This window comes from Hemitrygon akajei, unplaced genomic scaffold (genome assembly GCF_048418815.1).
Source record: "Hemitrygon akajei unplaced genomic scaffold, sHemAka1.3 Scf000057, whole genome shotgun sequence".
In the NCBI taxonomy this organism is placed as follows: domain Eukaryota; kingdom Metazoa; phylum Chordata; class Chondrichthyes; order Myliobatiformes; family Dasyatidae; genus Hemitrygon; species Hemitrygon akajei.
In genome coordinates, this window is record NW_027331943.1 from 1,835,738 (window position 1) to 1,863,219 (window position 27,482).

Below are 27,482 nucleotides of genomic sequence, written 5' to 3' on the forward strand. Positions count from 1 at the left end.
GACTGCTGGCAGGAAATCAGAATATTATTAGGCACACAGAGCACACCGGCACTGAAATAAACCCTTCGGCCCATCTAGTCTAACTTCCGTTAATGCCCCTCCTCCCCTTCTTACCCCATCCCTGACATATTTATTTGTTCGTGATTTTTTTCTCTCTCTCTCTGCCCATCACTCTGCCTGTTCTCCATCTCCCTCTGGTGCTCACCCCCCCCCCTTTCTTTCTTTCTTTCTTTCTTTCTTTCTTTCTTTCTTTCTTTCTTTCTTTCTTTCTTTCTTTCTTTCTTTCTTTCTCCCTAGGCCTCCCGTCCCATAATCCTTTCCCTTCTCTAGCTCTGTATCACTTTTGCAAATCACCTTTCCGGCTCTCAGCTTCATCCCACCCCCTCCGGTCTTCTCCTATCATTTCGTATTTCCCCCTCCCCCCACTACTTTCAAATCTCAGTATCTTTCCTTTCAGTTAGTCCTGACGAAAGGTCTCGGCCCGAAATGTCGTCAGTGCTTCTCCCTATAGATGCTGCCTTGCGTGCTGTGTTCCACCAGCACTTTGTGTGTGTTGTTTGAATTTCCAGCATCCGCAGATTTCCTCGCTTCTGAACTTTTATTTGGTTTCTGCTGCCTCGGCTCTTTAGTGCCTACATCAGACTGGCATCTAGCACTACCGTGGGCAGCTCATTCCACACCCCACCGACCTCTGAGTGAAGAGTTCCCCTTCAAATTCCCGTAAAATCTATGACCTTTCAAACTTAACCAATGAATACAATGAGGGAGGAGAGGGAAGGTAGTCAGGGGAAGGGAGGCCGAATGCAGAAAGAGAAACAAAGGGGAATGTTTATACATACAGCCTTTAAAAAAAGTGTTCGATCTCACTTGTTGCAAACTTGCTAACTGTACCCTGTACATTCTCAAGCAAAATATTGATCTACATGACAAGTAGCAATAGTCAAAGTAAATTTTATTATAAGAGTACATACATGACACCCCGAGATTTATTGTCCTGCGGGCATATACTCAACAGGTCTTTAGAATAGTAACAATAACAGGATCGATGAAAGATCAAGTAGTGCATAGAAGAGATTTTCATTCAAATGTAGTTAAACTCTGGATCATTCTGCCCAAGGTGGTCGTAGAGGCAGGTCCCTTCACAGCATTAACGCAGTGGATGAGCATTGAAACTGCCGAATGCTGATAAATGGGACGAGTCTAGACAGTGAGTGGACGGTCAGAAAAGGTATGACCAGTGGTGTGTGATTCACCACTCCGGATGTGCACAATTAACAATGGTGGGGCTGAAAGTCATTGGTTTCAAAACTCCACACCCCTCTCCAGCCTGAAATAAACCAGAGTGCACCCCTTTGTCGCCACTGCGAATATCTGTTTCTGTCAAGGTAACCTCGAGCTTGGTCACTTCTGCTCACAACTGACAATTGATGCAGTTTACATATCTTCAAATAATGCTGCATTCTTACAGAAAAAAATAAGCATCTTTAAACTAATTTGTGAGGAGGATGGGACCCGGAGCGATAGAGCAGTGAAAGAAGTGCATGGAGTAAAGTCAGATGTAACATATAGAGAGGCTTTGAGGAAAGAGAAGCAGAATAAAGGGTATAAAGGTAGTAAGGTAGAAGGGCTAAAGTGTGTGTACTTCAATGCAAGAAGCATCAGGAACAAATGTGATGAACTGAGAGCTTGGATACATACATGGAATTATGATGTAGGGGCCATTACGGAGACTTGGCTGGCACCAGGGCAAGAACTGATTCTCAATATTCCTGGATTTCAGTGCTTTAAAAGGGATAGAGGGGTAAAAGGGGAGGAGGGGTGGCATTACTGCTCATTCCCGGAGATTGCAGGACGATGTCTCTCACCCGACACATTGACCTGGGGAATGAGAACTCCGTCACCGATGGGAGATGAATATACAGCGTCACGTTCCCAGACGTGCGATCGAAGGAGAGTTACAACGCTTACTGTATGGACATCGGAGCTCTACGGTCTGTAGATATTCAGCCATCTGCGTCACCTTAGGGAAGAGAGGGTAGAAGTCGGTAACAGCGGGGCTGACTGTGAGCAGGTTTGTGCTTCGTTAGGGAGTTGCTCTGTTAATGAACCGGAGTACTGAAATGAACGGATATTTCACCGCGCTTTTCACCTGCTCTCGGAATCTGGACTGAGTGGCGGCGTAAATGAATGTGTTCGTGCAGCAGCTGAAATTCCTTAGCAAATATCCGGCATGGGCGGAAATAATTTCCGAGTCATTCCCCTGTGTCCCTACCCCGGTGTTGTGATAGTAGATAAATTCTGCAACATTCGTCAGGTACAGGAGGATGAAGCTGCCGGAGAGGGTGAAGAGCAAAACCACAGACTCTCTTCTGGCTCTCCGTATCCGGGTCACTGCTGTTTCCCCCCTTGCTCTGACCCCTCAGCCCCCTACGGACCCGACTGGCCACTAAAACGTGCCTGACTGTCAGAGCGTTGAGCAGCAGAATTACGCCGAATGGGAGGAACGGAGTTAAAACGATGTCAAACCAGTCATACGCCACCCACGCCGGTTCAGTGTAGTAACTTGGCTTCGGATAACAGAACCATGGTACATTGTTAATGATCAAGATCAAGATGGCGGCGCGACGACGCAGGGCGCAGCGGCCACTCCAGTAAGGAATATCCGTTATCTGTAAGTAGGGGCCGTGCACAATCCTGATTTGATTGGGTCGGATGTGTGAAGCACGGAGGAACATCTGGCGAAACTTCTGACATGCCTGTGCTGCTGACGCTGCTACTGAGCGATCGGAGAGATCTCCAGAGAGGAAGGCCCCGAATCCTCGGCTTTGCCTGTTGCTTGGTGGCCGGAGCCGGGGTTGAAGCACTCGGCAGAGATGGTGCTCGGTGCTCGGTGTCGGAGGGCTGGTCGGAGGCACGAAGTTGTCGGAAGTTTTCGGACGGACTCACAGTTGGCTGTGCTCGGGTGCTTCCAGAGGCTGCATCGGGAAGTTTTGCCACGTTGGAGGTTTCTTCCTTCTGCCATCTGCGTGAGATGATGGGCTATCTGGGACTTTGAGACTTTTTTTTACCGTGCCCATGGTCTGCTCTTATCAAATTATGGTATTGCTTTGCACTGTTGTAACTGTATGTTATAATTATGTGGTTTTTTTGGTCAGTTAGTCTTGGTCTGTCTTGTGTTTATGTGATATCATACTGGAGGAACATTGAATTTCCCCTTGGGGATGAATAAAGTATCTATCTATCTATCTATCTATCTATCTCTCTGGAAGTGAAGCAGAGTGGGCCGTTTTTCAGACAGAACAGACCGCTAGATGGCGCTAGAACCACGGCGGCCGTTCTCCCCATACTTTGTTTTCAGTTTCTGACAGCAAATGGCAACAAACCGATCGAAGGTGAAAGTGACGGTGAACCAGACGGAAAAGTTCACGGCAATGCGGGACCGGACACGGGGAACAGTGCACACAGAGGTGACGTTCAGGAAGCAAACGTGAAAATAATGATAATTGAGTTGATATAAAACGACCTCAGTGATAATTAAAATCACAAAATGCTGGCAGAACTCAGCAGGCCAGACAGCATCTATGGGAGGAGGTAGTGACGACGCTTCGGGCCGAAACCCTTCATCAGGATGCTTCCTCCCATAGATGCTGTCTGGCCTGCTGAGTTCTGCCAGCATTTTGTGTTTTTATTTATTTCCAGCATCTGCAGATTCACTCGTGTTGCCTCAGTGATAATGAGCAGTAGATCCGCCGCTGCCATGGCAACCAGGTACCGCGTGGTGCAGAAGTAGAGGCCGCACTTTCCCCGGGACAGGATGACAATCGCCACTAAATTCACTGGAGAAAGAGAACGGCATGACATAAACATTATGATTCGCAGTCAGGAACCCCCAACTTAATCGCCCTCGACTACCCCTCAAGGGTAAGGTTGAGTTACTGTTAACCTCAGATTCACTGCTATCGGATTCCAATGATTTGCCACTCACGAGCGGTAAAAAATTTCATCTGATATCCGTCTGTCCGGTACCACACATCTGATTGCCTGCTACCCTAAAAAGGAATAATTTATTTCCAACATCTGTATTTTTCGTCTGACAACGATTGTTCTAGTGCAAACTCGCACATCACTGTCTTTTCCACGGGGGAATTTATCGGAGATAATACTTATAATTTCATACTTTATCGGGAATTAGAGAATCGTTCCTGTTATTGCTGATGGACTAGACAGTTCACAGAGATGGGGCAGAAAAGGAATAAAAGGGTGGGGAGAGAGGTGGAGAGAGGAGGATAGGGTCGGGAGACGGGTGGGGAGAGGAGGATAGGGTAGGGAGACGGGTGGAGAGAGGAGGATAGGGTTGGGAGAGAGAGGTGGGAGAAGAGATGGAGAGAGAAGACGGGACCCGGAGGGAGGGAAGTGACTGAGGGAGAGAGAGGGTGAGCGTGTGGGTGTTGGGACTCATCTCCTCACCTCTTTCTCCCCCTCCCCTCCTCAATCTGACCCCTCCCTCTCCCTCCCCCGCAGAAAATGATGGTGATCCACGCCAACCAGCCCGCACCGCCAGACCTTGCCTCCGTCTTCTCCGGCAAGCCGGTGCCCAATCCTGCCCTTGACGGGCTCCAGTGACGACACGTCCCCCTACTCCACGGGACAGCCTGAAGGATTCGGGCCGAGCCTCAGGTCGCTCGGCCCGAAAGAAATATCAGGGCGGGATTTTAGAGACGGTGGGGGGGAAGGAGGGTAACGGTGCCAGTCACATTCCTCCCCCGTGGGAACCCCCCAGTTCCAGCTCCCTTGTTACGAGCCGCCCGCTCCCATCCTCGGCTCCCGTCACTCCTGAAACAGTCCACTCTCTGTCCCCTCTATCACCGCCCATCTCACCCTGGCCGGCGACCATTTTGTGATGGTTACCATTGGCAACAATTAACGCTGTCTACATTAACGAAAGATGGTGTAACCCTGGGCATGTGAGTACAAAGATCTCCGTTTGTGAAAGAGATATTGAGCTGATCGCCGTGAGTATGAGGCCATATTACCTGCCTCGAGAATTCGCAAGCGTCATTGTGGTGAATGTGTATGTCCCGCCGCGTGCCGACGCAACGGTAGCGTGTGACGTCATCAGCTCCGCTGTTGCTAGGCTTCAGACACAGCACCCTGAGGCACTGGTGATAATTACAGGGGACTTCAACCATGTGACTTTGGACAAGACACTACCTGCTTTCTCCCAGTACGTGGATTGCTACACCGGGGGTAATAGGACTATTGACCTACTGTATGCAAACGTAGAGGAGGCATATAGTGCATCCCCACTGCCTTCATTGGGGAAAGCTGATCACAACCTGGTTTTGTTACAGCCCAGATATAAATCAATTGTGATGAGGCATCCCACTACCACACGCTCTTTTAGGAAGTGGACTCCTGAAGCTGAACAGGCCCTGAGAGACTGCTTCGGTACTACTAACTGGGATGTACTGCAAGGGGGGCTCTGTGGGGGCGTTGAGGAGGTCACTGAATGCACAACGGACTATATTAACTTTTGTGTGGATGCAGTTGTCCCTGTTAGAACTGTTCGCTGCTATCCCAATAATAAGCCCTGGATCACTAGTCACATCAAAGGCCTCCTAAACCAGAAGAAGAGGGCCTTTAAAGATGGTGATCAGTTGGAGCTTAAAAGAGTTCAGAAGGAACTCAGAGTACAGATAAGGGGGGCAAAGGAGCAGTATAGGAGGAAGCTAGAACAAAAGCTGCAGAAAAAAAGCATGAAGGAGGTGTGGGATGGGATGAAGATCATCACCGGATGCGGTGCAAAGCGGGGGGCGAACATAAGTGGAGATGTGGAGAAAGCGAACCAGCTGAACAACTTCTTCAACAGGTTCGACAGCTCAATCTCTTCCTCACCGCAGAACTCCACACCAGGCTTACTTCCCTCACAGGAAAATAGCCACTCACAGGAGACCTTGCCCACGCCCTGGATTACGGCTGCACAGGTGGAAGGTCAACTGAGGAAGATCTGTACCAGCAAGGCGGCTGGACCGGATGGAGTTTCCCCACGATTACTGAGGGCCTGTGCGACTGAGCTGGGAGAACCACTACAGCGCATCTTCAACATGAGCCTGGAGCAGAGAAGAGTACCCAGACAGTGGAAAACATCCTGTATTGTCCCGGTACCGAAGAAACCACAACCAAAGGAGTTGAATGACTTCAGACCTGTTGCCTTGACGTCGCACGTTATGAAGACCATGGAGCGGCTGATAATACAGAATCTGAGGCCACAAACCAGGCACGCCCAGGATCCTCTTCAGTTTGCGTATAAGGAGAAGGTGGGAGTGGAGGATGCTATCACGTATTTGCTGCACAAATCACTCTCTCACCTAGAGGGGGTCAGTTGTGCTGTGAGGATTACATTCCTTGACTTCTCTAGTGCCTTTAACACCATCCAGCCCAAGATCTTAAGGCACAAACTAACGGAGATGGGAGTAGACTCTCACATGGTGGATTGGATAGTGGACTACTTGACAGATAGACCTCAGTATGTGCGGTTGGGAGACTGTAGGTCTGACACGGTGGTCAGCAGCACAGGGGCGCCGCAGGGAACCGTACTCTCTCCGGTTCTGTTCACCCTGTACACATCAGACTTCCAATATAACTCGGAGTCCTGCCATGTGCAGAAGTTCGCTGATGACACGACCATAGTGGGGTGTGTCAGGAATGGACAGGAGGAGGAGTATAGGAAACTGATACAGGACTTTGTGATATGGTGCAACTCAAAATACCTGCGTCTCAATATCACCAAGACCAAGGAGATGGTGGTGGACTTTAGGAGATCTAGGCCTCATATGGAGCCAGTGATCATTAATGGAGAATGTGTGGAGCAGGTTAAGACCTACAAGTATCTGGGAGTACAGTTAGACGAGAAGCTAGACTGGACTGCCAACACAGATGCCTTGTGCAGGAAGGCACAGAGTCGACTGTACTTCCTAAGAAGGTTGGCGTCATTCAATGTCTGTAGTGAGATGCTGAAGATGTTCTATAGGCCAGTTGTGGAGAGCGCCCTCTTCTTTGTGGTGGCGTGTTGGGGAGGAAGCATTAAGAAGAGAGACGCCTGACGTCTTAATAAGCTGGTAAGGAAGGCGGGCTCTGTCGTGGGCAAAGTACTGGAGGGTTTAACATCGGTAGCTGAGCGAAGGGCGCTGAGTAGGCTACGGTCAATTATGGATAACTCTGAACATCCTCTACATAGCACCATCCAGAGACAGAGAAGCAGTTTCAGCGACAGGTTACTATCGATGCAATGCTCCTCAGACAGGATGAAGAGGTCAATACTCCCCAATGCCATTAGGCTTTACAATTCTACCGCCAGGACTTAAGAACTTTTTAAAAGCTATTATTAATGCTTTTTGAGATAGTGATTTAGATGCATATCATATTTTTTACTGAGTTAAGTATTGTATGTAATTAGTTTTGCTACAACAAGTGTATGGGACATTGGAAAAAAAAAGTTGAATTTCCCCATGGGGATGAATAAAGTATCTATCTATCTATCTATTAATCTATCTATCTATCTATCAACCGCTGTCCCAGCATCATAGAATGGGGCACACCCTTTTCCTCAGCTTTCACTCACTTCCCTTCCTGTTTATTCAATCTCATCTCCTCATCCCTCCTCTCCTTTCCGTCCCTCCTCGCTCTCCCGACTCTCCTTTTAACCTTCTGCCGGCAGCCATTCTGTGACAGTGTGAGATCCTCCCTCCCACCTCCCCCACCACGAAGTGTGTCATTTCCTCACACTCACCATCTTGTCAAACCCTTTCCTATCCCCTCACTCGCAAACCCCTTCCCTCCACCCCCTCGCTTTCCTCTCCCCGCCACCTCGATGCTCTGCATCTTATGCTGGTTGGCTGCCATTTTGCGATGCCAATGTTCGCCTCTCCTCATCGCCCTCTCTCTCTCTGTTACCCCGTGAGTCACTCTCCTACTCACCCCGTCAGTCCAGACACTCTTTACCCTCTCTGGCCCCTTGCCCGTTCTCCCGCCATCCACCACATCCTGGGTGGTGAACATTTTCTGATGGGAAATTTCGCTCCCCCACACGTTCCCTTCCCTCCGTCGTTGAGTGAGTCGCTCCCCTCTCCCTCTGTTGCGACACTCAACTCTCCGTCCCATCAGCCTTGACCGCGACCCCGAAGCCCCCGCTCCACCTTTCCTCCAAGCATACCCCCTTTCTTGCAGCTCGTCTTATTTGCTAAGGAAATATCACCACCCATTCATCCTCCACTATTGAAAAAGTCACACCCCCCACACTCCCCATCCTATTCCTCCACAACCTGTCCAATCAGACCACTCCCTCCCGTCCCATCACTCCCCCTCCCTCCCCGTACCGTCACTTCCGCTCCCTTCCAGTCGTTTCACTCCTCCTCACCCGTCCTTATCTTCTCCATGTCGGCCACCAGTTTGTGACAGGAACATTCGCCCCTCCCCTTTCCGTCCCCTATTGAGTCAGTGACTTCGCCACGATCACCGTCTCATCAGTCCACTTCTCGTCCCATCACTCCTCTTCCTCCCAAAGCCCTCACCCCTCCTCCCCAAAACCCACATGTATATGTGTGAATATCTGAGTATATACATTAGTTTATTCAATGAAAAACCTCATTAGAATTAAAACATATATGCAATGCCCAAGACTATATAAATCACAAATTAAAATACTGCTATTACAATCAATAACACACTCGATCCCGGGATGTATCCATGGGCACCGCATGCTCCTTCGCCATAGATTCTACGTGTGACAGTGGCCATTGTAAGTCAGTGTCTCACTCCATCCCTGGCGGCCACATTAACCAAGGATTCGCCCATTTTAAATCAGCGCGTCCCTCCCTCTCTTGTGCTCACTTCTACCAAAGCCGTCACTCCCTCCCCAGCGGCCATTTCAAGTGAAGCGTCCGACATCCCACCTCTCCTGGAAGTTACGGGAGTCTTCCGCATATTGATAGCGGCTCCCTGACGCCCGCAAATTATATAGAATATCCCGGAAATCGATTTTTTTGAGAACGATCGAGTGAGAGGGAGAGAAAGGGGGGGAGAGAGAGCGAGAGAGTGAGAGAGAGAGAGAAAGAGAGGGGGAGGGGGAGAGAGCGAGAAAGAGAGGGGGAGAGAGAGAGGGGAGAGAGAGAGAGAGAGAGAGAGAGAGAGAGAGAGAGAGAGAGAGAGAGAGAGAGAGAGAGAGAGAGAGAGAGAGAGAGAGAGAGAGAGAGAGAGAGAGAGAGAGAGAGAGAGAGAGAGAGAGCGCACCATGGCAGAGTATTCCAAAAAATAAAATACAAAACGTACTTCACCCCAGACTACACTGAAGTGTTCCCCTGCCTAATAAGGGTCAGGAATAATGACAGTGTTGCTCGCTGCACTGTCTGCAACAGTGACTTTTCCATTGCCCATGGTGGGTTAAATCACTGTTGAGGTGAGTTTAACGGGTGTCATTCGTTCATTAGCATAGCTAACGCTATTTAAACTAGCTGGTTAGCCGCTAAGGAGCTACTCTATTGCAGACATCCCACATCTCCCGGGAGTTCCGGGAGTCTCCCGCAAGTTGATGGTGCTACCTCCCTGAAATGAGATTTTGCAGGGTGGAATTAATTGAGTGATGGAATGGTGCAGACGGAGCTTCACTGTGTGTTTGGCATTGCAAGTGTGTGATGGGACGGTGTGGAGGGAAATTCACTCTGTGCCTGACCCCGGGAGTGTGTGATGGGATGGTGTGGAGCGTGATTCACTCTGTGTCTGACCCCGGGACTGTCTGATGGGACAGTGTGGAGATAGATTCACTGTGTCTGACCCCGGGAGTGTGTGATGGGACGGTGTTGAGGGAGATTCACTCTGTGTCTGACCCCGGGAGTTTCTGATGGGACGGTGTGGAGCGAGATTCACTCTGTGTCTGACCCTGAGAGTGTATGATGAGACGGTGTGGAGGGAGATTCACTCTGTGTCTGACCCCGGGAATGTGTGATGGGATGGTGTGGAGCGAGATTCACTCTGTGTCTGGTCCCGGGAGTGTGTGATGGGACAATGTGGAGGGAGATTCACTCTGTGTCTGACCCCGGGAGTGTGTGATGGGACGGTGTGGAGCGAGATTCACTCTGTGTCTGACACCAAGAGTGTGTGATGGGACGGTGTGGAGGGAGATTCACTCTGTGTCTGGTCCCGGGAGTGTGTGATGGGACGGTGTGGAAGGAGATTCACTCTGTGTCTGACCCCGGGAGTGTGTGACGGGACGGTGTGAAGCGAGATTCACTCTGTGTCTGACACCGAGAGTGTATGATGGGACGGTGTGTGGCGGGAGATCCACTCTGTGTCTGGTCCCGGGAACGTGTGATGAGACAGTGTGGAGGGAGATTCACTTTGTGTCTGACCCCGGGAGTGTGTGGTGGGACAGTGTGGAGGGAGATTCACTCTGTGTCTGACTCCGGGAGTGTGCGATGGGACGGTGTGGAGGGAGATTCACTCTGTGTCTGGTCCCGGGAGTGTGTAATGGGCCGGTGTGGAGGGAGATTCACTCTGTGTCTGAACCTGGGAGTTTGTCATGGGACGGTGTGGAGCAAGATTCACTCTGTGTCTGACCCCGGGAGTTTGTGATGGGACAGTGTGGAGCAAGATTCACTCTGTGTCTCGTCCCGGGTGTGTCTGATGGGCCGGTGTGGAGGGACTTTCACTCTGTGTCTGACCCCGGGAGTATGTGATGGGACGGTGTGGAGGGAAATTCACTCTGTGTCTGAACCCGGGTGTGTGTGATGGGACGGTGTGGAGGGAGATTCACTCTGTGTCTGGTCCCTGTAGGGTGTAATGGGACAGTGTGGAGGGACTTTCACTCTGTGTCTGACCCCGGGAGTGTGTGATGTGACAGTGTGGAGGGAGAATCACTCTGTGTCTGACCCTGGGTGTGTGTGATGGGATGGTGTGGAGCGAGATTATCTCTGTGTCTGACCCCGAGAGTGTGTGATGGGACGGTGTGGAGGGAGATTCACTCTGTGTCTGGTCCCGGGAGGGTGTGATGGGACGGCGTGGAGCGAGATTCACTCTGTGTCTGGTCCCGGGAGTGTGTGATGGGACGGTGTGGAGGGAGATTCACTCTGTGTCTGACCCCGGGAGTGTGTGATGGAACGGTGTGAAGCGAGATTCACTCTGTGTCTGACACCGAGAGTGTATGATGGGACGGTGTGGAGGGAGATTCACTCTGTGTCTGTTCCGGGGAGTGTGTGATGGGACAGTGTGGAGGGAGATTCACTTTGTGTCTGACCCCGGGAGTGTGTGGTGGGACGGTGTGGAGGGAGATTCACTCTGTGTCTGGTCCCGGGAGTGTGTAATGTGCCGGTGTGTAGCAAGATTCACTCTGTGTCTAGTCCCGGGAGTGTGTGATGGGCCGGTGTGGAGGGAGATTCACTCTGTGTCTGACCCCGGGAGTGTGTGATGGGACGGTGTGGAGGGACATTCACTCTGTGTCTGGTCCCTGTAGTGTGTAATGGGACAGTGTGGAGGGAGATTGTCTCTGTGTCTGACCCCGGGAGTGTGTGATGTGACAGTGTGGAGGGAGAATCACTCTGTGTCTGACCCGGGGAGTGTGTGCTGGGACGGTGTGTAGGAAGCTTCTCTCTGTGTCTGACTTTGGGAGTGTATAATGGCATACGGTGGAGGGAGCTTCACTCCGTGTGTAACGCCGGTATTCCATCTCCCATCCGTCTCGTACTTGGGACCTCAGTGGTCTCACGTGTGATATTATCGTCAATTTTATCTGTCTGCGGGGATCAGTTAGCCAGGAAGGGGCTTTGGTGGAGATGAGATCCTGGGCATCCGACCTCACTCAGCCTGGAGCTGAGACGCTACTGTGTCAGTGTGAGGAGCTCCGACCCACTGTTGCAGTGCACAGGGTGCGGGGGGGTGGGCAGCAGAAACCTGAAATAAAACTCGAGTCCGGCACCAAGACAGGAAGTTACAGGTTTATTGATTTCATCATGACAAATGTAAATTAAACAATGTGTGAGCTGCTGACGTGCGGGAATAAATAAGCTGCTCCCGACTCTCTCACAGTCACACAATTAACTGACCGGCGACAACGAGTGACCGGTTTGAATTATCATTCCCGTTTCTCACCGTCACGCTGCATCGGGAAACCGATGATTAGAACATCACACTTCAGGGCCGTGTCCGGGATCGCTGCAGATCCAGGGTCACTGCCGAGGGATTTGTCCATTTAACATCATCATATTGGCCAGACTGCCGAATGCACCGTCCTCAGCAAAGGGAGCAAAAGGATTCTCTCCGGAGATAATCCCACCCCGGGACACCGGTTTCCCAGACTGAGCCTCGGACCCCGGACTCTTCCCCTCTGTGCAATTCTCCCAGTGTCACGTGGGATGGGTCTCGAACCCGCACATCCGGCGGAAGCTGCGCCACTGGACAACAGGCGAAAATACGTCACTGCGGGACGGCTTCCGATGTAACCGAGCTCGAGACTGGAGCCGGGTCCGTTAAAAACCGTTGGGAATTACCCCCGGCGCGCGGCCATTAAAGGGGAGGTCGGGAGTTAAAGCGGGGGGGGGGGGGGGGGGCGGAGACTCGGCTAAAATGTCGCCATCCCGCGGGCGGGGTTGTTCCCACATTCAGATGTTCAGATCCACATTGTCAGTCGGGGTCTGAGTTCCCGCAGAGATCTCAATTCCTTCCTCCCGGTCTCACTGAACTGATTCACCTCCAGCCTGAAGCAGATGGGAGAATAGAGAGGAAATAAACAGATTACACAATAGCGTCAGTAACAGGGGACCGGGGTTAATGTTTCAACAACACTCACAGACAAATATCACCAGAAAACCCGCGGATCCGCTGATATTTTATCACATTGAACATTAACACAAACACTCACCCGATCCACTCCAGACTCGGGAGGGTCAGTATGAGGCGGCGGAGAGAGGGGACAGATCGGTCTGTCAGTGAGTTGTGACCCAAGTCCAGCACCGTTAGTGATGGTTTTGTACTGAGAGCGGAGACGAGATCCTCGGCACCATAATCTGTGAGACCGACAATGTCCAACCTGGACATGAGAGACAGTGAGGGTGAAGGACCCAGAGGGACAGGAGACGGTACAAATCCCCAGTGTTTATCAGAAACACAATTAATGATCACATTAATATTCAGTGTCAGACACCCAGTGATTGTAAACGCAATCTCTCACAGTCTGGTACTTACCACAGTTTCTGTATTTTACACTCCGGGTTCCTCAGAGCCGCAGACACCAGTTTCACTCCTGAATCTTGCAGTTTATTATCACTCAGGCTCAGCTCTGTCAGTGATGGGTTTGTACTGAGAGCGGAGGCGAGATCCTCGGCACCAGAATCTGTGAGACCGACACGTTTCAGCCTGGAGATGAGAGAGAGTGAGGGTGAAGGACACAGAGAGACAGTAGACTGTACAAATCCCCAGTGTTTAACAGCAACAGAATTACTGATCACATTAATGTTCAGTGAAAGACACCCAGTGACTGTAAACACAATCTCCCACGGTCTGGTACTTACTTCAGTTTCTGTATTTTACCCTTCCACTTCTTCAGAGCCGCAGATACCAGTTTCACTCCTGAATCTCCCAGTTTATTATTACTCAGGTCCAGCACCGTCAGTGATGGGTTTGTACTGAGAGCGGAGACGAGATCCTTGGCACCAGAATCTGTGAGACCGACATTGATCAGCCTGGAGATGAGAGAGAGAGTGAGGGTGAAGGACACGGAGAGACAGGAGACGGTACAAATCCCCAGTGTTTCTCAGTAACACAATTACTGATTTTTTATTCAGCACGACTGCGCAAGTCGGCCAGTGAGAACGGCGAGAAGAGTTTAAAAGGAAGACAGATTTACAGAGCGAGCGTCAGAGGAGCGGGAGACAGAGTAGGAATGCTTTGGCTCAACGGGGCTTCGGCGATAAATGGTCGAGGCGAGGTAGGTTATCTGTTTACAATACAGACAGAGAGTATGTGTGTGAGGCTGGTTTTCTGTGCTCGGTGTCAGATGTGGGAGATCCTGGAGACTCCCAGCCTCCTGGACGGCAACATCTGCACCCGGTGTGTCGAGCTGCAGCTCCTTAGGGACCGAGTTAGGGAACTGGAGATGCAGCTCGATGACCTTCGTCTGGTCAGGGAGAGCGAGGAGGTGATAGAGAGGAGTTACAGGTAGGTGGTCACACCGGGGCCACGGGAGACTGAAGAATTGTTTCACAGTCATGAGAGGGAAGGGCAAGAAGCAGGAACTAGAGAGTACCCCTGTGGCTGTACCCCTTGACAATAAGTACTCCTGTTCGAGTACTGCTGGAGGGGTTGCAACAACTCAGTCTGGCACAGAGTCTGGCCCTGTGGCTCAGGAGGGCAGGGAAAGGAAGAGGAAGGCAGCAGAGATAGGGGACTATAGTTAGGGGGTCAGACAGATGATTCTGTGGACGCAGGAAAGAAAGTCGGATGGTAGTTTGCCTCGCAGGTGCCAGGGTCTGGGATGTTTCTGATCACGTCCAAGATATCCTGAAGTGGGAGGGAGAACAGCCAGAGGTTGTGGTCCATATTTGTACCAGTGACATAGGTAGGAAAAGGGAGAGATCACAGTAAAGAACCTGGCCAGGTGTCAAGTCTCTCAGTGCGAGAGGATTTTGGAGATAGTGATCACAATTCTATCTCGTTTACTATACACTGTGCCACGTGACAGTGAGAATAAGATTAGGATGAGGTGGACGATATATGTTTAGCTGAGGGATTGGAGCTGGAGGCAGGGATTCAGATGTCTCGATCATTGGGTCCTGTTTTGGAGCAGCTGTGACCTGTGCAAAAATGACGGGTTGCACTTGAATTCCCGGGGGACCAATATCCTGGCAGGAAGGTTTGCTAAGGCTACTGGGGAGAGTTTAAACTAGAATTGCAGGGGGGAGGGAAACAAATTGATGTGACGGAGGAGAGGGAGGTTGGCTTACAAATAGAGAGAATTTGGAGACAGTGTGAAAGGGAGGATACGCAGGTGATAAAGAAGGGAGGCACTCAGTCTGATGGTTTGAGATGTGTCTATTTTAATGCAAGGAGTATGATGAATAAAACGGATGAGCTTAGAGCGTTGATCAGCTCTCAGAGATATGATGTGGTGGCCATTACAGAGACTTGGATGGTGCAGGGGCAGGAATGGCTACTTCGAGTGTCAGGATTTAATTGTTTCAGAAAGGACAGGGAGGGAGGCAAAAGAGGTGGGGACCTGGCACTGTTGATCAGAGATAGTGTCACGGCTACAGAAAGGGAGGAAGTCATGGAGGGGTTGTCAACGGCGTCTCTGTGGGTGGAAGTTAGGAACAGGAAGGGGTCAATAACTCTACTGTGTGTTTTGTATAGACTACCCAACAGTAATAGGGACATCGAGGAGCAGATAGGGAGACAGATTCTGGAAAGGAGTAACAATAATAAGGTTGTTGAGGTGTGAGATTTTAATTTCCCAAATATTGATTGGTATCTCCCTAGAGCAAGGGGTTTAGATTGGGTGGAGTTTGTTGAGTGTGTTCAGGAAGGTTTCTTGACAAAATATGTAGATAATCCTACAAGACGAGAGGCTGTACTTGATCTGGTATTGGGAAATGAACCTGGCCAGGTGTCAAGTCTCTCAGTGGGAGAGCATTTTGGAGACAGTGATCACAATTCTATCTCTTTTACCATACCCTTAGAGACGGATAGGATCAGGCAAGTTAAGGAAACCTTTAATTGGAGTAAGGGGAACTATGAGGCTGTCAGGCTGGTACTTGTAAGCATAAATTGGAAACAGATGTTCTCAGGGAAACACACCGATGAAATGTAGAAAATGTTCAGGGGATATTTGTGTGGGGTTCTGAATAGGTACGTTCCAATGAGACATGGAAAGGATGGTAGGGTACAAGATCCGTGCTGCACAATGGCTGTTGTAAATCTAGTCAAGAGAAAAAGATGAGCTTACGAAAGGTTCAAAAAACTAGGTAATAACATGAATCTGGAAGATTATAAGGCTAGCAGGAAGGAGCTTAAGAATGAAATCAGGAGAGCTAGAAGGGGCCATGAGAAAGCCTTGGCGGATAGGATTAAGGAAAACCCTAAAGCATTCTACAAGTATGTGAAGAGCAAGAGGATAAGATGTGAAAGGTCGAACCCGTTTTCCCGTCGAAATTCGATTCTCCTCGATCTTTAACTCCCGAATCCGATCTTCACTCTCCACTAGCAGTATTGTAAAGAAACGGCTGGCAATGACCTTTTAAACTTTAGGCATTAGATAAAACTTCATTTTTCAACTAAACTGCGTCATAACATTAAAACACGCAGTGGCATGAAGTCAACATGGCAAATCCAGCCACGAACTGCCCCACCCCACAGGGTGGGGTCTTCCTTTTATACCCTATAAAAAAATAACTGTTACGTGACCTCCACTGGCGGGAAAATGACGTCACTCCACCATCACAAGACCATTACCTCAAGTCCAGTATAGCTTCAACCCCATTCACGTAACAAGGGTACCACTGTCACGTGTCACTGATACGTAACATTTGCTTCAGTGTTCATGACGGAAAACGATCTTGGCGATTGCAAGGATGACTTGCAGTGGACTGAAAAGCTTGAGAATGTAGATTATAAGAAAGTGGATGTGGTGGAGCTATTGGAAAGCATCAAGTTGGATGAGACACTGGGACTGGATGAGATGTACACCGGGCTACTGTTGGAAGCGAGGGAGGGGATTGCTGAGCCTCTGGCAACGATCTTTCCATCATCAATGAAGACGTGTGAGGTTCTGGAGGATTGGAGGGTCGCAAATGTTGTTCACCTGTTCAAGAAAGGGAGTAGGGATAGCCCTGGAAATTATAGGCTAGTGAGTCTTACTTCAGTGGTTGGTAAGTTGATGGAGAAGATCCTGAGAGGTAGGATTTATGAACATCTGGAGAGGCAAAATATGATATGGAATAGTCAGCATGGCTTTGTCAAAGGCAGGTCATGCCTTACGAGCCTGAGTGATTTTTCTGAGGATGTGACTAAACACATTGATGAAGGTAGAGCAGTAGATGTTGTGTTTATGGATTTCAGCAAGGCATTTGATATGGTACCCCATGCAAGACTTATTGAGAAAGTAAGGAGGCATGGGATCCAAGGGGATATTGCTTTGTGGATCCAGAACTGGCTTGCCCACAGAAGGCAAAGAGTGGTTGTAGACGGTCATATTCTGCATGGAGGCCGGTGACCAGTGGAGTGACTCTGGGATCTGTTCTGGGACCCCAAGTCTGTGAATTTTTATAAATGTCCTGGATGAGGAAGTGGAGGGTAGGGTTAGTGAGTTTGATGATGACACAAAGATTGGGGGTGTTGTGCATAGTGTGGAGGGCTGTCAGATGTTACAATGGGACATTGATAGGATGCAACACTGGGCTGAGAAGTGGTAGTTGGAGTTCAACCCAAATAAGTGTGAAGTGGTTCAATTTGGTAGGTCAAATATGATGGCAGAATGTAGTATTAATGGTAAGACTTGGCAGTGTGGAGGATCAGAGGGATCTTGGGGTCCAGGTACATAGGACAATCAAAGCTGCTATGCAGGTTGACTCTGTAGTTAAGAAGGCGTACGGTCTATTGGTCTTCATCAATCGTGGAATTGAATTTAGGAGCCGAGAGGTAATGTTGCAGCTGTATAGGACTCTGGTTAGACCCCAGTTGGAGTACTGTGCTCAGTTCTGATCGCCTCACTACAGGAAGGATGTGGAAGCTATAGAAAGGGTGCAGAGGAGATTTACAAGGATGTTGCCTGAATTGGGGAGCATGCCTATGAGAATAGGTTGATTAAACTCAGCCTTTTCTCCTTGGAGCGAAGGAGGATGAGATGTGACCTGATAGAGTTGTATAAGATGATGAGAGGCATTGATCATGTGGATAATCTGAGGCTTTTCCCCAGAGCTGAAATGGCTAGGATAAGAGAGCACAGTTTTCAGATGCTTGGAAGTAGGTACAGAGGAGAGGTCAGGGGTAAGTTTTTTTACATAGAGAGTGGTGAGTGCGTGGAATGGGCTGCTAGTGGTAGTGATGGAGGCGGAAACGATAGGATCTTTTAACTCCAGGATGGCTGCATGGTGCTTAGAAACATAGAGGGCTATGGGTAAAACCGAGGTAATTCTAAGGTAGTGACATGTTCAGCACAGCTTTGTGGGCCGAAGGACCGGTATTGTGCTGTATGTTTTCTATGTTTCTTTGTTTCTACTGATCACATTAATGTTCAGTGTCAGACACCCAGTGACTGTAAACACAATCTCCCACAGTCTGGTACTTACTCCAGTTTCTGTATTTTACACTCCGTGTTCCTCAGAGCCGCAGACACCAGTTTCACTCCTGAATCTCCCAGTTCATTCCGCCCAAGTCTAAACACAAACAGACAGATTGATGAACGAACTGATTCAAATCGTGGAGCTGAGGGAATTTCTCTCGCTCGGATATTTCAGGAAACATTAAACACTTCAGCCAATCACTGATTGCAGATCCCATCACTGTTATTGCCCTCACTGCCCAGCTCCAAGGTATTCACCGAATATCAGTAATTAGTTTGTCAGTGTGACTCTGTAAACTCTACATATTTTGTCTCATTTCCACATGGCTAATCAAAATGTTCTACACAGAAATGTAGAAATGTCAATGGGACACAGTGAAATAGACCCAACCGAGCTAAAGGGATGGGGAAGAGAGATCACACAGGAGGATGGGTGACGGGGGAGAGAAGTCCCACAGGAGGAAGGGGAATGGGGAAGAGAGATCCCACAGGAGGAAGGGGGATGGGGGAAGAGAGATCCCACAGGAGGAAGGGGGATGGGGGAGAGAGATCCCACAGGAGGAAGGGAGATGGAGAAGAGTGATCCCACAGGAGGACGGGGGTGCGGAGAGACCCCACAGGAGGAAGGGGGATAGGGAAGAGAGATCCCACAGGAGGAAGGGGGATGGGGAAGAGATCTCACAAGAGGAAGGGGGATGGCGAAGAGAGATCCCACAAGAGGAAGGGGGATGGGGAAAAGAGATCCCACAGGAGGAAAGGGATGGGGGAGAGAGAACTCACAGGAGGAAGGGAAATGGGGGAAGAGAAATCCCACAGGAGGAAGGGGATGGGGAAGAGAGATCCCACAGAAGGAAGGGGGATGGGAAAGAGATCCCACAGGAGGAAGGGGGATGGGGAAGAGAGATCCCACAGGAGGAAGGGGGAAGGGGAAGAGAGATCCCACAGGAGGAAGAAGGATGGATGAGTGATCCCAGAGGAGGATGTCAGATGGGGAAGGGACATCCCACAGGAGTAAGGGGATGGGGAAGGGAGATCCCATAGGTGGATTGCTACCCGTACCCCGCGCTACTGAGGGTAGAAATAGGAGAATAATGCAGCTAAATACGTGGCTGAGAGGATGGTGCAGGAGGGAGGAGTTCATGTTTCTGGACAATTGGGCTTTCTTCCAGGGGAGGTGGGACCAGTTCGAATTGGACAATTTGCACCTGAACTGGAGGGGACTAACATCCTTGCCGGTGGGTTAGCAAGTTCTTCTCCGGGGATTTTAAACTAGATTGCAGCGGGAGGGAAACCAGAGTGTTAGAGCAGATAGTGATGTGGAGGAGGATAAAGGTCACGCGAGGACTGCTTGTATAGACAAATATCAATGGTTTGTATGTGAGAGAAATGTTCACAGGTGCATCTATTTCAATGCAATGAGTATTGCATGTAAGGCAGATGAGTTTAGTCGTGGATTGGCACATGATGATATCGACATTATTGCTATTAGTAAGACTTGGTTGCAGGAGGGGCAGGACTAATAACTATATAACCATATAACAATTTCAGCACGGAAACAGGCAATTTCGTCCCTTCTAGTCCGTGCCGAACACTTACTCTCACCTAGTCCCACTGACCCGCACTCAGCCCATAACCCTCCATTCCTTTCCTGCCCATATACCTATCCAATTTTAATTTAAATGACAATAGCGAACCTGCCTCTACTACTTCTACTGGAAGCTCGTTCCACACAACTATCACTCTCTGAGTAAAGAAATTCTCCGTTGGGTTGCCCTTAAACTTCTGCCCCCAACTCTCAACTCATGTCCTCTTGTTTGAATCTCCCTTCTTCGCAATGGAAAAAGCCTAACCCCCTCATAAGTTTAAGTACCTCTATCAAGTCCCCCCCTCAACCTTCTACGCTCCAAAGAATAACGACCTAACTTGTTCAATCTTTCCCTGTAACTTAAGTGCTGAAACCCAGGTAACATTCTAGTAAATCTCCTCTGTACTCTTTCTATTTTGTTGACATCTTTCCTATAATTCAGTGACCAGACCTGTACACAGTACTCCAAATTCGGCCTTACCAATGCCTTGTACAATTTTAACATTACATCCTAACTCCCATACTCAATGCTCCGATTTATAAAGGCTAGCATACCACAAGCTTTCTTCACAACCCTATCCACATGAGATTCCACCTTCAGGGAACTATGCACCATTATTCCTAAATCACCCTGTTCTACTGCATTCTTCAATGCCCTACCATTTGCCATGTATGTACTATTTGGATTATTCCTACTAAAGTGTAGCACCTCACACTTATCAGCATTAAACTCCATCTGCCATCGTTCAGACCACTTTTCTAAGTGGCCTAAATCTCTCTGCAAACTTATAAAACCTACTTCATTAACCACAACGCCACCTACCTTAGTATCATCTGCATACTTACTAATCCAATTTGCCACCCATCATCCAGATCATTAATGTATATGACAAACATCATTGGACCCAGTACAGATCCCTGAGGCAAACCACTAGTCATCGGCCTCCAACCTGACAAACAGTTATCCACCACTGCTGTCTGGCATCTCCCATTCAGCCGCTGTTGAATCCATTTTACTACTTCAATATTAATACCTAACGATTGAACCTTCCTAACTAACCTTCCATGCGGAACCTTGTCAAAGGCCTTAATGAAGTCCATATATAAAACATCCGCTGCTTTACCCTCATCAACTTTCCTCGTAACCTCTTCAAAAATTTCAATCAGATTTGTCAAACATGACCTTCCACGTACAAATAAATGTTGACTATTCCTAATCAGACCCGGTCTATCCAGGTAATCATATATACCATCTCTAAGAATACTTTCCATTAATTTACCCTCCACTGACGTCAAACTGACAAGCCGATAATTGCTAGGTTTACTCTTAGAACCCTTTTTAAACAATGGAACCACATGAGCAATAAGCCAATCCTCTGGCACCATCCCCGTTTCTAATGACATTTAAAATATTTCTGTCAGAGCCCCTGCTATTTCTACACTAACCTCCCTCATGGTCCTAGGGAATATCCCGTCAGGATCCGGATATTTATCCACTTTTATACTCCATAAAAGTGCCAGCTTCATGATTTGGTGTTTCAGACATAATAGAGGTTAGGGATGAAAGGGGGAGGAGTGGCATTACGAGTCAGGGAAAATGTGACAGCTGTGCGTAGATGGAGGGATTGTCTACAGAGGCCATATGGGTGGAGCTGTGGAACGGGAAAGGTGTGACCATACTAATAGGGTTGTATTATAGACCGTCCAATAGGCAGAAAGAATTGGAGGAGCAAATCTGTAGAGAGGTAGCAGACCAATGTAAGAAACAGAAAGTTATAATCGTAGAGGATTTTAACTTTCCACATATTGACCGGGTCTCCCACTCTGAGAAAGGGTTAGATGGCGTGGAATTTGTCAAATGTGTTCAGGAAAGTTTTCTAAATCAATATACTGAGGTACCAACGATAGAGGGTGCAGTACCTGATCTCCTATTAGGGAACCAGACAGGTCATGTGACAGAAGTATGTGTCGGCGAACATTTTGGGTCCAGTGACCATAATGTCATTAGTTTCAAGATAATTATGGATAAGGATAGGACTGGTCCACCAGTTAAGGTTCTGAATTGGAGAAGGGCCAATTTTGTGGAAATGAGAAAGGATCTGCTAAGAGTGGATTGGGATAAGTTGTTTTCTGGCAAGGATGTGTCCACTAAGTGGAACGCCTTCAAGGGTGAAATTTTGAGAGTGCAGAGTTTGCATGTTCCTCCCAGGATTAAAGGCAAATTTAACAGGCACAGTGAACCTTGGTTCTCAAGGGATATTGGCGATCCGGTTAAGTAGGTGTTTCGCAGGTCTAGGCAACAAGGAACAAATGAGATAATTGAAGAGTAAAGAAAATGTAAGGGATTACGAAAGAAGTAAATCAGGAAGGCAAAAAGAAGACATGAGGTTGCTTTGGCAGATCATGTGAAGGTAAACCCGAAGGGTTTCTACAAATATATTCAACGTAAAAGGATAGTAAAGGACAAAATGTGCCCCCAAGAAGGTCGTCTATGTGTGGAGCCTCAATAAATGGGGAAGATTTTAAACAGTTTTTTTTTTGCGTCAGTGTTTACTCAGGAAACTGGCATAACGTATATGGAATTAAGGCAAACAAACAGTAGTGTCATTGAACATATAGAGATTAAAGAGGAGAAGCTGCTTGCTGCCTTACATCAAATAAAGGTAGATAAATCCCCCGGGCCTGACATGATATTTCCTTGGACATTGAGAGAGACTAATGTAGAAATTGCAGGGGCCCTGGCAGAAATATTTAAAATGTCCTCAGCCACGGGTGCGGTGCCAGAGGATTGGACGGTAGCTCATGTAGTTCTGTTGTTTGAAAAAGGCTCCAAAAGTGCACCAGGTAATTACAGGCCAGTAAGGCTGACATCAGTAGTATGTAAATTATCGGAAGATGTTCTGAGAGATCGGATATACAAGGATTTGGACATCCAAGAGCTTATTGAAGATAGTCAGCATTGTTTTGTGCATTTTAGATAATTTTTAATGAATCCTGTAGTGTTTTTCGAGGAGGTTACCAAGAGTGCATATGAAGGAAAGGCAGTGGATGTTGTCTACATGGACTTTTGTAAGGCCTTTGACAAGGTCCCACATAAAAGGTTAGTTCTAAAGGTCCAGACACTAGGTATCCATGGAGAGGTTGTAAACTGGATTTGAAATTGGCTGTGTCAGAGAAGACAGAGAGTGGTAGTAGATGATTGCTTCTCAGACTGGAGGCCTGTGACTAGTGGTGGGCCCCAGGGATCTGTGCTGGGACCATTGTTGTTTGTTGTCTATATCAATGATCTAGATGATAATGTGATAAATTGGATCAGCAAGTTTGCTGATGACACTAAGATAGAGGCGTTGTGGACAGCGAGGAAAGCTTTCAACGCTTGCAGAGGGATCTGGGCCAACTGGAAAAATGGGCCAGAAAATGGCAGATGGAATTTAATGCAGACAAGTGTGAGGTGTTGCATTATGGAAGGACGAATCAAGGTATGACATACACGATAAACGGTAGGGCACTGAAGAGTGCGGAGGAACAGAGGGATCTGGGGGTTCAGATACATAAGTCCCTGAAAGTGGCGTCACAGGTAGACAGGTTTGTAAAGAAGGCTTTTGGCATCCTTGTATTCATAAATCAAAGTATTGAGTATAGGAGTTAGGATGTTATGGTGAGGTTGTATAAGACAAGGTTGAGGCCAAATATGGAGTACTGTGTGCAGTTCTGGTCACCTAACTATAGGAAAGATATCAGTAAGCTTGAAAAAGTGCAGAAATGATTACCGGGTCTTCAAGAGTTGAGCTACAGTGAAAGATTGAACAGGTTGGGACTTTATTCCTTGCAGCGCAGAAGAATGAGGGGAGATTTGATAGAAGTTTATAAAATTATGAGGGGCATAGACAGGGTAGATGCAAATGGGCTCTTTCAACATAGATTGGGAGAGATAAATATGAGAAGACATGGCTTCAGCGTGAAAGGGGAAAGGTTTAGGTGGAGCATTAGGAGGAACTTCTTCACTCAGAGAGTGGTGAGAGTGTGGAACGAGCTGCCATCTGATGTAGAAAATGTGGACTCACTCTTAAGCTTTAAGAATAAATTGGATAGATGCATGGATGGGAGAGGTCTGGAGGGTTATGGACTGGCTTGCAGGTCAATGGGACTAGCGGAATGAAGTTTCGGAACAGAGCAGAAGGGCCGAATGGCTTGTTTTCTGTGCTGTAGTGTTCTATTATTTTACGATTCTATGAAGGGGGATGGGGAGGACAGTTCCCACAGGAGGGGGATGGGATAGAGAGATCCCACAGGAGGAAGGGGGATGGGGAAGAGAGATCCCTCAGGAGGAAGGGGGATGGGGAAGAGAGATCCCTCAGGAGGAAGGGGATGGGGTAGAGAGATCCCACAGGAGGAAGGAGGATGGGGAAGAGAGATCCCACAGGATGAAGGGGGATGGTGAAGAGAGATCCCACAGGCGGATGGGGGAATGGGAAGGGATATCACTGGAGGGAAGGGAATGGGGAAGAGAGAACCCACAGGAGGAAGGAGAATGGGGTAGAGAGTTCCCACAGGAGGAAGGGGGATGGGGAAGAGAGATCCCACAGGATGAAGGGGATGGCGAAGAGAGATCCCACAGGCGGATGTGGGAATGGGAAGGGATACCACTGGAGGGAAGGGAATGGGGAAGAGAGAACCCACAGGAGGAAGAGGAATGGGGTTGAGAGATCCCACAGGAGGAAGGGAGATGAGGAAGAGAGACCCCACAGGATGAAGGGGGATGGCGAAGAGAGATCCCACAGGCGGATGTAGGAATGGGAAGGGATACCACTGGAGGGAAGGGAATGGGGAAGAGAGAACCCAGAGGAGGAAGGGGAATGGGGTAGAGAGATCCCACAGGATGAAGGGGGATGGCGAAGAGAGATCCCACAGGCAGATGGGGGAATGGGAAGGGATACCACTGGAGGGAATGGAATGGGTAATCATGAGCTCACAGGAGGAATGGGGATGGGGACGAGATCCCTAAGTATCGAAGGGGGATTGGGATGAAAAGTCCCACAGGGGGATTTCAAGGGTAAACTATAGTCCTACAAGACGAGAGGATGCAGAATTTTTTTGTTGGTGTGTGTTGGGTGTGAACAGAGTCCCAGAGGAGATGCGTCCTCTCTCTCTGCGTATCTGGAAGTGAGCAAAGTCACACACGGGGAATAGAAGTGGGAGGACAATCTCACAATGGTATTTCTTTCCTTCTCACTGGGACTGTCTGCTGACGGTCTCTTGGCCCTCAATGGGAAGTGGGCGTGAATCTCTGACCCACCTGCTGCAGTCAGTGTTGGTCTGGGTGTCAGTAACAGTGAGAAGGAACATTGTCAATGGATGTGTCACAGGCAGCGAGAAACACGGCCATTCCTGTGATTTACTACCATTAAACCATTGGCCGTTTTTCACTGATCTGTTGAAGTCTCCAAGATCCTTTCAGAAGGATCTGCAGAACCCTCCCGTCCTTGGGGGATTAATACTGATCCCCTAGGCATTTGTCACAATTCATCACAATCTTATTTATCACAGTTTAACCCAAATACCTTTATATTGAAACGGCACAATAGAACAGTTTCACAGTTCAGAGTGAGAGATAAGTCAAGTTACCTCAAATCCTGGCACTTGTGCAGCCCGGGTCCCAGCCGCTGGATTCCTTCACACTGAATGTGGCAGTTCTCCAGGTTCAGGTGTTTCATTGTATCACAGAGTCCGATGACATGAGACAGGACCGCGCAGTCAATTGGGGTTAGTGTCATTCCACTGAATGAAAGTGTTTCCACAGATCCCAGTGCGGCCTGAGACAGTCCACGATTCTGAGACTCAAACAGGTAGTGTAATGTGTTCAGGAGGCTCCTTTCACCAGCTTCACTCCTCATGTTTCCAGTCCGGCGTTTAACCTCCACCTTCACCCAGTCAATCACCCGGCAGGTTGTTTGATGAGTAAATGGACCCAGAAACTCCTCCAGGGTCCGAGCTGACATTGGGTTGGAGAGACCAGCAACAAAACGGAGAAATACCTCAAATCGCCCATCTGTCGTGTTGTGGGCTTCAGTGAGGAATTTCAGGATATCCCCGGGATGTGGATTCAGGAATTGTGCGACTGCAGCTACAAACTCTTGGATGGTGAGGTGTGGGAATGTATACACCACGCTCCGGGCACAATCCTCTCTCTCCAAAAGCTCCATCAGGAACCCGGACAGGAACTGGGAAGGCTGCAGATTGTAGTTGATCAAATCTCCATCTGTAAACACAATCTTCCTCTCGGACACTCCTCTGAAGGCCATCTGACCAACCCTGAGTAACACATCACGGGGGTTCTCAATCTCACGGCCGTGGTTTTTCAGGATGTTGTAAATATAGTAGGAATACAGTTGGGTGATGGTCTTGGGAACTCGCTGCGGGTCCCTGACTCTTTGTGTGAAGAAGGGGCCCAGTGCCAGAGCGAGGATCCAGCAGTAGGAGGGGTTGTAGCTCATGGTGTACAGGATCTCGTTCTCCTTCACGTGTTTGTAAACAGCTGCTGCCACCTTCTGATCTTCAAAATGTCTGATGAAATATTCCTTCCGTTCCTCACCAAAAAATCCCAGGATTTCAGCCCAGACTCTGATGTCTGCCTTTTCCAATAAATGTAACGCGGTGGGGCGGGTGGTCACCAGCACTGAACACCCTGGGAGCAGCTTGCCCTGGATTAAACTGTACACAATGTCAGACACGTTGCACTTGAATTCAGGACCTGTGTACTGTGATTCTGTGTCTCTCCGACCATCAACAAAGTTGATTTTGTCCTTTAATTCATCCAATCCATCGAATATGAACAGCAATCCCTCTGTGTGTTTCCAGATCTCTCCCAGGATATTCCCAAAGTAGGGATACTGATGCAGAATCAGTTCTTTCAGGTTTATTTTGCAGTTAATGGAGTTTAAATCCCGGAATTTGAAACAGAAGACAAACTGGAACTGTTGGTATATCTTCCCCGTGGCCCAGTCATAAACAATCTTTTGTACCATTGTTGTTTTCCCGATCCCTGGGACTCCGGCCACTGCTGCGGACATCCCGGATTTGTTTCTAAAGACAGATATTTTCAATTTTTGAACAAAGCTCTTCTTGAATAACTGATCAGTCCGGATTTTTTCCAGCTTACCACGGAGATGTTTCTCTCTCCACTCCTCGTGGTCTCTGCCTCTTGCCAGCAGCTCATGTTCCACCAGTCTCCGATCTCGAACAGTAGAAATGACCGTGAGCTCAGCGTATCGATCAACCAGCTGGAAAACCTTCACCTTCTCCCTCATCAGGATCGTGTTCACTCTCAGTTTTTCAGTTTGTGTCCGCAGAGTCTCCATGTGTTTCCTTCGAACATCTTATGACGGAAAGAAATAGGTTGTCAATGCCTGATCTGATTAACATGGAGCTCACGACATATTTCCTTTAATAAAAAAAATACTCGTTAAAGACACTAATTGGGTGAAATCGGGTGATCAGAAATAAGAGTGTCTGAAAGTGAACGACGGCCCAGAAACATTTCTGATCTAACTCAGAACCGCTGTTAAAGGCTCCACTCTC

General features: G+C 48.5%; 1 protein-coding gene across 1 annotated transcript in view; it reads right to left on the reverse strand.

The window, feature by feature from the left end:
* Positions 1–11,991: 11,991 nt before the first annotated feature.
* LOC140721546 (NACHT, LRR and PYD domains-containing protein 3-like) overlaps positions 11,992–27,482 on the reverse strand; it is an 817,640-nt gene continuing 802,149 nt past the window's right edge. Inside the window, exons 9-14 of the mRNA XM_073036371.1 lie at positions 25,530–27,279; positions 18,327–18,413; positions 13,557–13,727; positions 13,231–13,401; positions 12,908–13,075; positions 11,992–12,743 (exon numbers count right to left, since the gene is read on the reverse strand). Coding sequence (XP_072892472.1) covers positions 12,656–12,743; positions 12,908–13,075; positions 13,231–13,401; positions 13,557–13,727; positions 18,327–18,413; positions 25,530–27,279 — 2,435 coding nt within the window. The 3' untranslated portion in view covers positions 11,992–12,655. The remainder of the gene's footprint in view (positions 12,744–12,907; positions 13,076–13,230; positions 13,402–13,556; positions 13,728–18,326; positions 18,414–25,529; positions 27,280–27,482) is intronic.